Raw genomic sequence first — 11,966 nt, 5'->3', positions numbered from 1 at the left:
TTAACTATTTAAATAAATATAGACAGATGCATATATACCTGTTAAATATATAAATATAAAAAAAAAAAAACTTAAGTTTCCATAAAAGATATAGTTTCACAAACTATATATTTTTGAACTTCTCGTATAAATTATTTTGATAGGCATTCTTATTACATTTTCAAGAGAAAAAATTTATAATATAAAATATTTTAAATTTTTAAATGAAAAAAAAATGTTTTATTATTCATATATAAAGTGTCATTCTTATTTGCATTCACTCGAGCTGATTTTGAAAAGTTTCACTATATTCCTTTTTTGGTATTATAGTATAAACAGATAAAAATGTTAAAAAAAAGATAACAGAAATATAAAAATTTTGTTAAAAACAAAAATATGTATTCATTTTAAATTGTACAGTCAATTTTTCTTTTTTAAATATTAAAGTAAATATTTAATGTGTGTTATTTTCAAAATTAAAAAAAAAAATATGTATCACATTGAGGAGTTCAAAATTTGTATCATGATAATAAATAAAACAAATATAACATTATCCCTTAAATAAAATTTTATTTTATAGCTCTAAGTATTGGATTTTAAAAAAAAATAATTGATATTTATAAAGTGGACAAAAAGCCAATAGACTGTATATGAACATAAGTACTTAAAAAAAAAAAAAAAAAATATGTTATAGATTTAAAAGTCTCAATTTTAGGATTTTTTTCTTTATTTAAAAATGTAATTTGGTGTTGAATTTTTGTTTTTTCTTTAATTTTTCGGTTAAAATTAATAAGTATTTGTTTTTTTTTGTAAAAATTTCTTTTTTCTTTTTCTTTCTTTGTAGTGCCCAAAACATTTTTACAATCTTTGTTTTACACTATATATATATACTTTTTTAAACTATTAAATGATTTAATATGGTTATTTATTTTGTTCATTATATGAAAAATCAATTAATTAGAACAATAAAGTTACACACCTTTTTTAAATAAGATACTATTTATTGCTAAAATTTTCAGTGTCTCAATATTTATATATATTATTCATATTTTAGGAAATTTATAATTATCTTTTTAAATATTAATAAAAAAAATAGCATTTTTATATATTTAAAAAGGAAACGTTACATTAATAAGATAAAAGTAGTGAGATATTATTCTATTATGATAACGATATATTCGTTAAAAAAAAATTAAAAAGAAAAGATAAAGGATAATAAGAAAAAGCAAAAGAAAAGGGGAACAAAAAAAAAAAAAAAATAGAATTACAAAAATGTAGAATAGAATTCTACTTAGCAACGTAAAATATAAAAACAAATTAAAAATATAAAATTATTCTATTTAAAATGAATAAATAATTAAAAAAAAATAATATCAATTTAATTAGTGGTTATTTTAAAAAAAAATTAGATCATTTAAAATAATATATAATAATTTTTTTTCTCTCTTCTTCAATAGAATGGGGATAGCTATCTTTATTGTATTATTTTTTATTTACTTTATTAATTATCTATTTTGCAGTGAAATAAAACCTTTTGAATTTAATAAAAAGGAGTTACTAAAAATTTATAAGGAATCCAACAATATAGAATATGATCCAGAAAAAAATACTCTAGATGCTGATAAAACTTTCAATATTCTAAAATTACTTTCTATTTGCAATATTAATAAAAAAAACTTCATTAATATCATTTCAAATTTTCTTTGCAAAAACACTTTTTACACTTACTATGTAAAAATAAAAAATATAAATATTCGATATGGGGATACTGTCCATTCCAATATATCTAAATACATAAAGGAAATAAATTTCATTTGTAAATATTACATTTATGATAATTCTTATGAAATTATCAAATGTTACGATGTTATAAATAGACTAGATACATTTTATTTAGGTTTTGAAATAGAAAAGAGATATGAAAATAAGCGAAAAGAAAATGGATATAATGAATTTATGAAATCAAATAATTTATTGAAAAAAAATGAGAATTCCTCTGAAAAAAAAAACGACATACTTTATCATAGTAATGAGAATAATAGTAACAAAACTATAGACAATTACAACGAACTGCATATAAGTAATAATGTAGAAAATGCCAATATCAGTTATTTATGCAAATTAAAGATGAATATTAATTCTTATATAACAGATGAAGAAAGTATTATTTTAAAAGTTTTAATTGGTTTATGCGTCAAATTAGGTTATAAAAAACAATTTTTTATATCAGAAAATGCATTTGCTCTAGTTAGATATTTTGAAAAAAATAAAATGAATCATATGTTTAATCTTGGTTTTGATGTTTATAGTAGTAAATTTTATAATCCCAAGGATATTTATGTTATTAAAAGTATGAATTCATTTATAAATACTAATAAAGAATTATTAAGGAAAAATATTCCCAACATCTACTTTAAATTTTTTCCTAATAAATCTTACTTACTATGGAGAGGCATAGAGCAAAATAAAGAAATTTTTAATTATAAATTATTAGAATTGAAAAATTTATTGGAACAATCAAACTATAAAGAAAGAATAAGTCTATGCTATAAAAATTATTTACAAGCTTATTATGAGGGAGATGAAAAGTACTTAAAAAAAAAACTGGGAAGTAAAATAAAATATAGTAATTTTAGATCATTATATAGCAAAAAATTAAATGATTTTTTTTTACTCTCCTTTGAATATTTTTGTGATAATAATGTCCTTTCATTTGAACAATGCATAAGTAATATTATGTCATCTAAAATTTTAGATGAAAAAGCAAAAAGTATTATGCATCAATTTTTATATGAAAGTTTTTTATGTTTTGAAAGTTGCTCTTATGAAGACAACTTTAATATTTTTAATAATGATATAGTAATAAAAAAACTGCAAGAATATATAAATTGGTGTAGCTCTTTGTCGTTTAAGACAGAAAATAATTCAAAAAAAATAAGAGAAAAAATAAGAAAAAATTCTATTAATGAAGCACTTTTTCCACAAGATGACAATATACAAAAAGATTTTTTTGAAAATACTATGTTTTCTATTGAATTCGAATCTGTAACTTCTTTAATTAAAGATGAATTAGATAAATTAAATTTAAAGGAAAGTTTAGAAAATAAAATTTGCAACATTACAAAGTATATAAAATATCATGAACAGCTATATAAAAGGGAATATACAAAATATAATAACAGAAAATTAGAAGAATCTATTTTATTAGACAATTTATTTTCAGAACGTTCAATAAATATGGATTTCGATGATCTTATAGATAATGTATACGATGAAAAAGAATTAAATAATTTTAATTTTTCAATTAAAGATATTCAAAATAAAATTATAAATTTTGATTTATTAAAATATGACAATAATAATAATAATAAGGAAGAAACAAATTATGGAAGTATTCAAGAAGAGAAAAATAATTATGAAAAAAATAACAATATTTATGATGAATTAGGAGAATATGATAATATTCAAAATGATTCCTTTGGTAAAAAAAATCCTAAAGGATTAGGTTTATTAATACATAGTTTAATATATAAGAATAATGTAAATCAAAAATTAATTAATAATAAAATCACCTTCCATCATTCATTCATAATGGGACCAGATGAAAAAGAAATTTTAACGTTACAAAATCAATATGACTATGATATATTACAAAAAATTTACAAAAAAAATGAAGTGAATGATAATTATAATAATAATAGTGAAGTGAGGAGGAAAAATTTTTTTAATTTTTTTTCATTTAATAATTACTATAATTTCTCTATTACAAATGTTCCTACTAAATTTTATGATATTTTAAAAAGGAATATTCTTGTAAATAATGATGAAAAAAATAAATCAAATATTTTTAAATTACAAAAAAGAGATTTGAAATTTTTATGTACTAAAGGTAATATTTGGCCATATTCTAAAATACTTACTAAATTTTCTGAAAATGGGAGTATTCACTGCGAAGCACAATTTGAAAATGAACTATCGATTAGTATAGAAAATGAAGAGCAAACTTTTGAGTATTTATTAAATCAAATAAAAAAAAGCAACTATGCATTTATTAATGAGAAAAAAAATTATAATGAAAACGAAAATTTATTAAAAGGAATTGAAAATAATATAAACAACGATTCTTATGTATGTCCTGAAGATGTTTTATATAATATTAGAGATAATTACTTAAATGAAAACTCATCATCAAAAAGTCAAATTGTAGGCTTCCATTTTTTTAATAGAGAATGCACAATAAAATACATAGGAGATAAAAAATATTACATAAATAACCCCATTTTGAGCAAAGTTTTGTTGAAGGCTATCTTTGGTTTTTGCATTTTGCATGGATTTACGACACTAAAAGTAGAAGCCGAAACGTTCAATTTTGAAACTGGAATAAAAACGAAATTTCATGAAATATTATTAAATGGGATAACAGAATACGAACATTTAGGTTTAAAATTAATGAATGTAGCAAAATTTTCAAAAGAATTATATTATATAATTACTGGATACAATTTGAAAAATGATCTATTATTATCAGCAGTCTCAAAATTTGATGAAGATTTGTATATTCATCATAATATTGAAAGTAATTTTTTTAATTATGTGAACAAAAGGTCTATGAATATGTTACATAAATTAAGTTTTAATTGTAATGAGGATTATTACCCCTATAAAAATTGTTATGATATTTACCCTTTAGTAAGAAAAAATAAAGAAAATTATTGCTATTTTGAAATAAATGATATATTTAAAGAGCTAAATGAACTTTTCCCTGATGTGTGTAAAATGGGTAGCAGTATAGGAAAATGTTATGAACAAATTAAAAAAAATATTATTTGTTCAAATAATAGCGAAGGGTGCAAATATTATAATTTTATTATTAATACGTTCATAAAACCAAGAAGGAAGACATCTTTCTTTATTCATCATAATATGAATGTTCAGGAATATTTATCAAAAAAGTCATATAAATATTACTTAATATTATACCAATTAATAAAAAATGGAAAGAATCACTTGAAGGAATATAAAAATAATGAATACATAACTGATACACAGACATATTTTTTATTAAATTATATTTTACAAAATTCCACTTTTTTTATTTTTTGGAATTTTTCTACAGAATTTTGGAGAAGATTTCAATATATTCATGAAAAAAAAAATGTGAGTAGTTTTTTTCGTCCAAAGATTCATACAGAGTTTTGTCCTATGGCATACACTTACGAATTTATATACCATCTTAATACTTTTTATATAAAAGAATAATTATTTCATACAGTTTGTAATAGAAAAAAAAATTCCTTTTGTTACATTTTAAAGTTCATCATATATGCTTTTATATTCCTTTCCTTTAGATTTTCATCAATACTTTTAATAATATTTTTTTTTCTTTTTATGTTTTTGTAATCTTATGCTTAAATTTTATATATATAATAAATCATTTTTCGTTATATTTATTTAATTTGTTTTTTTATTTGATACTTTTTATAATATACTTCAATAGTAGTTTTTCTTTTTTTTTATCATTTTTCTTTTTTACCATGTTCTATACTAATATGCTGTACCATTTATACTTTTCTAGAATAATTTTTTTTTAATGAGAAGAAATTTCTCATATATATAAAAAAAAATATTTTTTTTCTTATAAAAGAAAATTTACAATCTTTTATTAGAATTTTGTCAATTTTAGTTATCTTATTTATCTATTTTATTATATCTTTGTTAAAAAAAAAAAAAATAAAATAATTTAAATAATTGTACAAATTTAAAGAAATATATTTTTTTAAATAATTCACATTACTTAATGTAGGATATTAAATGAAAAAATGTAGACCTAAAATTTTAATTTAAATAATATTTAATCTTTAATTTTAAAGCAGCATTTGCTTAAAAAAAAATAAAGGAAAATATCCTATGCTTTTATTCTAAAAGTAATTATTGAAAAAAATAAAAATGGTAAAATAAAAATTTAATTTACAAATCCGTCTTAATTTTAGTATATTTACCACAACTGTATGATTGAAATAATATATTCATACATATTTTTTTTCAAAATAATGACAGATACATAGCTACGAAATATTTTAAGAAAAAAAATTCTTAAAATTTTTAATTTAAAAAAAAAAGTTTAATTAACTATTTTTAATATATTTAGACAGTTTTCGCAATGTTTTTTTTATATTATATAAAATAGGTAAAAAAGAACTAAAAGTGCATTCAAGTTTCTTTTTCATAAGTTTAGTAAATGCATCTATTAATATGTTTAAAATAATGCTATACATAATATATTAAAATCTTGTAGAAAAAAAAAGATCAATAGGCGCGGTATTTATATTAAAAAAAATAAAGTTAAAATACTTACACTATTTTATTTTTCAACTAAATTTAAAAATAAAAAGGCCATCAAAAATTAAAAATAAAAAAAAAGAAAAAAACAAAATTTTCATAAAATACACTTACTATTTTTACACTTGCAAATACATGTAGCATTACTTTATAATAAAAATCTAAAAAATTTATAGTTTTGTTTTTTGTGTGCTTTATTTTTTTAATGGAAAAAAAATATTTTACTTTTTCTGTATATTTTTTTAACATAAACATTGTTTTATTTAAAAAAAGAAAGTATTCTTAATGACGTTATAATTTTTACTTATTAGGACTATTCTGAGCAATTTTTTCTACTAATGATTTTAATTCATCTAGTTTCTTTGAATGTGCATCCCTATCTCGTATCCACCTTTCTTCTGCATAGTCTAAAAGACTTTCATTTCTGTCTCTTTCATTTATTAAGGTACGAAGAGCAACATTTTCACTTATTAAGGATACAGATGTCATTACTAATATAGCAATCCCCAAACCTTGTAAAATTTTCTTAAGTATATATGCTTTACTTTTTCTGGGAGGTTCGATTTTTTTTCCTACATTCTCACAATGTGATAAATCTGGATAATATGCAGGATTAATAGGGTATTCCGCTCTGCATTTTATTAATAAAAAAATATATATGAGTAAAGAAAATAAAAATAAATAAAGTTTTCTCATATTAAAAAAGAATTTTAATTAATAAGAAAAGAGACAAATTTTATAATGTATTAAAAGTAGTAATAAAAAATGAAATCCCGCAAGGTAATAAAAGAAGAAAATTCAATTTAAATTTTTATATAATTATTATAATTTAGAGTTTTTTTTTCATAAATATTATTTTATTTTATTGTATAAAGACGTAAATAAAAGTAATTGAATCAATTAAAATAAAATATTTAAATTTTTTTTGAAATGTATTTACAATATCTTAAACAGATATGTGCATTTTTTTTTTTTTATGACTTTAGAGATGCCTTCAACTTTTATAAAAAAAAAAATTTATGATAAAAGAAAGTGAGCTCACCTCTCAAAAAAAAAAAAAAAAAGTATTTTTTTTTTTTGTTTTCAATAAATTTATTATCACTAAAAGGAAGATAAAAAGATAATCTTTTTTTTTTTGCGATAATAAATTTAATGGAATAATTTTGTAAAATTTTTTGTATTTAATTTTTAGAAAATAAATTAATTTCAAGATTTAAAAGAAAAACAAAAATAATTCTTTTTATTCATATTTTTATTAGTATTTAATCTTTACGTATTTTTCAAGTTCCACTAATATAAATTTATTAGTTATTAATTATTTTTACATAATAGTAAACAAAATCTTCAATAAAAATTTAAGTATTTTTTTATTAAAGGAATCGTCTTAAAAGCAATAATTGATGAGTTATATAAAGTGCATTACGGAAGTTTAAAAATTATTAGCTTAAATATATTATTTTATAGTATATAAGTGTAAAATGAAATATTTCAATATCTTTTGCATTAATTTATTAGCTAAAAAGATTTAGAAACTAATAGAAGTGCCAATTAATAAATCAATTTACTATTTTTATTATTTATTTTTTTTTAAATTATTTTTTCTTAATTTTTTTCCTAATTTTAAAAAATTTTTGCAATTGTTTTTTTATTTCTATTATACAATTTCTATGTAAATATTTTATTATTTAAAATCATATTTTTCATATGCTCTACATATTTTATAAAATAAATTTTTTTAACGTGGTTTCTTTTTATAAAGATATCTTTTAATTAATTTAGAAAATATTAATATATATATGATAAAAAAAATAAAATTTCTGAAAGCAGAAGGCAAAAAGTATAATAAATAGTATAGGTTTTAGTAATATAACTAAGTCACAATAGATAATTTTTTTGCTTCTTTTTATTTTTGTAATATAATAAAAGTATATAAATAAAGATTCCCTTTTTTTTTTTTAGCTTTTTAATATTAAAAGAGCAAAAATAATTTTTTATTTTATTTTTCCCAAAATAATATTTAACATTAAACTTATAATACGATACTATAAAAATGTTAAAATATTTATATATATTAAAAAAAAAATATGTTTAATATTAAAAGATTAAAGTTTATAATGAGAATATTACATAATTGTAAAAGGATAAAGCAAAATTCTACAGTAATATATGAATAATAAAACAAATTTTGAAAAAAATACCACATGTAATAGTATTTTTAAATATTTGAAAAAAAAAAAAAAATATTATTTTATATAGAAAGCATGATTTAATAAAAAAAATGTTAAAATAAAATAGGAATCTTTTAATAGATAAAAAAATTATAATATATTAAAATAATTTTAATTGTTTTAATATATTATAATTTTTTTGTATTTAATCATAAAAGCTAAGAAATTTTAATTACCTGATTTATAGTAATAACTTTTCTCTTTTATATTACAGATTTCTAAAAAGTACATAATGCAGTATATATTTCTTTTGTAAATTTTTAATAGGTATCATGTTTCTAACTTAAAATTTTTTTCAAAGAATAAGATAACATTTAATAAAAAAAGTTAACCCATTAATCAACAGTTAATTTATTTGCACATTTTTTATTTAATTCATATTTGAATATGAATCAGTAAAATAAGAGAAAAATATAAAAAAAAATTATAAAATAAAAATTACTAAGATAATATGTTTTTAATTAGTGATAGTGCTTAATAATTGTTTCCATTTTTTTATTTGGAAAAGTTAAAACAAGAGGTAAATTTGTAATCCACTATTAATAAATGTATATGTACAAAAAAAAATAAAATGAAATAAAATAAATTAAAAATGAAATATCGTAACATCATGATAGAACTTAATAAAATACATATGAAAATAGAAAAAAAAAGAATTATTTATATAAAAATAGTTTAAAAGGAAAATATATTTTTTTATATTTAAAGATTACTGGGAAAAAATATATGATTTCAATTATAAAAAAAAAAAAAAAATGTGTTACATAAATAATAGTTTAAAGAAAATGTATATTTTTACTTGATATTCATGTAAAAAAAAAAAAAAAATCTATAAAAGTTACAAAAAAAGAAAAATATATTATTATATAAATAGTTACTTAAAATATACACATATATGTGCATATATATAAATATACACATTGTAATATAAATAATAATAAAAAAAAAGAAAAAAAAAATGTGTTATTCAAAGGCACAAGAAATAATAGATGGAATTCAGTCATCTGATTGTAAAATACGACTAAAATATGTAAAAGAGTTAAAATTATTATGTGAAATTATTGGTAATGAGAAAACAAAGGATGAACTAATTGAATTTTTATATAATATAATAGAAGACGATTCTGATGTTCTAATTGAATTATCAAATCACTTAATTTTTTTAACTAATTTTATAAATGATGTTAACAACTGTGATTTTTTATGTGATTTAATATTAAATTTTTTAGTAAGGTATGAAAAAGAAATAAATATAAATGGTTATAATGCATTTAAAATTTACATACAAAAATGTGATAGTAGCACTTTGATAAATGTGATTTATCCCAAAATAATAAAATTAGCCAAGAATGAAAGTGATAATTATCGTATTGGAGTTAGTAAAATAATACCATTAATAATAGAAAGATGCATATATGAAAATCAATTCAAGTATATTAAAATATGTACTTACTTATTTATAGAATTATGTCAAGATCAATGTATATTAGTAAAAAAATCATGTTGTGATAAATTTTGTGATTTTTTAAAAACTTTGAAATTATACAAGTATAAATTAAATAATTATAGCAATTCTCTAAAGAATGAAGAACAAATAAAAGCAAATAATGAAGAAATTAGAGATAATAATGATACTTATCAAGCTAATAAAGATAATATAAAAAGAGATTTTTTGAGACTTATGAAAAATAATAGAAGCGTACAAGAAAAACAAGAAAAGAGAGAAAAAAAGGAAGATGACAATAAAAAGGAGACGGAGAAAAAAAAATTTGAAAAAAGAGAAGAAAATGATATAGAAAAAGAAAAAGATGACGAAGAAAAAATATTACTTATAGAAAAATTATGGGAAAAATCAAAAAAAATATATTCAAATTTTTTCTATTCTATTAATGGATTAGATGAAGTTCAAATAAGTGCAGTAACGATATTAAGTGAAGTTTTAAATAATGATATAAATTTTGTAAACAATTTGGAAAATGTTTTAACTAGTATATGTAGTGACGATAGTTGGAGAGTAAGAGCAATTTTAGCAAATAATATTCATGAAATTTTAAAAATACTAAAAAATAGTGATTTATCTATGATAGTATTATTACTTTTAAAGGATTTAGATAGTAATGTGCGTAGTATCATTTTAAATAATTTAGATAAAATATTAATGTGTTCAAAAATTACAGTAAATATAATTGATGAGGTATTCGATGATTTAAAAAGAGATATTGATAGTAATAATTTGCATTTAAAAATATCATTATGTAAATTATTATGCTCATTACCAGATATTTTAGATAAAAATGGATCTATTGAATATATATTACCTCTATTTCTACTTTTTATTAGAATAGAAGAAACCAATTTAAAATCTGAATTGTTCATATGTTTACATAAAATATCGAAACTTATATCTTATTTTGATATGAAGCAAATAATAATTCCATTATGCCATGAAATTGTGAAAAACAAAAATTGGAGATTAAAATATTCTTTGTTTCATTATTTAAAATTTTTTGATCATTTTTTCTTTTTCCAAAATAAAGAAAATATAACTTCTAATTATAAAGATTTCTGGTATTTTATAGATACAGGTGCTAAAGATTTAGTTTATTCTATCAGGATTTCAGTGGTTGAAACCTTAGAATTTTTGATAAAAAATAAAACTTTTAATTTTTTTGAAAATGGAATAACTTATTTATTAAATGATTTAAAACAATCTAGTAATTATATATTGAGAATTACTTGCTTACAATATATATCAAAATTAATTATATATTTTCCTTTAAAATATATAGAAAATAATATTCTAAATATTATTAGTGAATTGAGTAAAGACAAAATAAGCAATATTAGATATAATATAGTTAAAACGATTTATTATGTTAACAAGTATATTAAGTATGTTTTGTGTATCATAAAAAATAATAAGTATGATGAATTGACTAATAATATTACAGGAATGGTTAATAAAAAAAATAAAGAAAACCAAGAAAGTTTTAATTCAAATGAAGATAATTCTCAATATTTTCATAATTTAGAAAAAAAATCAAAATTATTAACCAATCTTATGAATGGCAATGATTCATTTCTAATTAATTCGTCTTCAACTTCCTCAATTTCTTTTTATGACAACATGAAAAATACAGAAACAAACCAAAAAAGTTGTGAATTTATTCTAAAATTTTTATCAGACACGATAAATTTTTTAAGTACTGATAGCGATTGTGACGTATCAAAAGCTTCTATTTCTTTAAAAAATAATGATTTCTTTTTTTATGTGAATTCTTTAAATTCTTTTAATATTGTATGTAAACCAATTAAATGAATTTTTTATTTTACATAAACATTATCATTAATTATATGAAATACTAATCTATATGCATATATTTTTCTAATAATTTTTTTTTTATTAATATATATATCTAT

General features: G+C 18.5%; 3 protein-coding genes across 3 annotated transcripts; 2 read left to right on the top strand and 1 right to left on the bottom strand.

The window, feature by feature from the left end:
* Positions 1 to 1,437: 1,437 nt before the first annotated feature.
* Positions 1,438 to 5,238, top strand: PRELSG_1417700 (conserved Plasmodium protein, unknown function; the record flags this gene model as incomplete). Its single annotated transcript, XM_028679236.1, has 1 exon — positions 1,438 to 5,238. One exon carries the CDS (start codon positions 1,438 to 1,440, stop codon positions 5,236 to 5,238), a length of 3,801 nt encoding a protein of 1,266 aa, XP_028534969.1.
* Positions 5,239 to 6,618: 1,380 nt separating this feature from the next.
* On the bottom strand, positions 6,619 to 7,014 carry PRELSG_1417650 (hypothetical protein; the record flags this gene model as incomplete). Its single annotated transcript, XM_028679235.1, has 1 exon — positions 6,619 to 7,014. The coding sequence occupies one exon, from the start codon at positions 7,012 to 7,014 to the stop codon at positions 6,619 to 6,621; it is 396 nt and encodes a 131-aa protein (XP_028534968.1).
* A 2,490-nt stretch (positions 7,015 to 9,504) lies between these two features.
* Positions 9,505 to 11,865, top strand: PRELSG_1417600 (protein phosphatase PP2A regulatory subunit A, putative; the record flags this gene model as incomplete). Its single annotated transcript, XM_028679233.1, has 1 exon — positions 9,505 to 11,865. One exon carries the CDS (start codon positions 9,505 to 9,507, stop codon positions 11,863 to 11,865), a length of 2,361 nt encoding a protein of 786 aa, XP_028534967.1.
* Positions 11,866 to 11,966: the final 101 nt, after the last annotated feature.

This window comes from Plasmodium relictum (assembly GCF_900005765.1).
Source record: "Plasmodium relictum strain SGS1 genome assembly, chromosome: 14".
NCBI classification, from domain to species: Eukaryota; Apicomplexa; class Aconoidasida; order Haemosporida; family Plasmodiidae; genus Plasmodium; species Plasmodium relictum.
The sequence above is the reverse complement of the archived record's forward strand: the minus strand, read 5'-3'. Positions and strand labels throughout refer to the sequence as shown.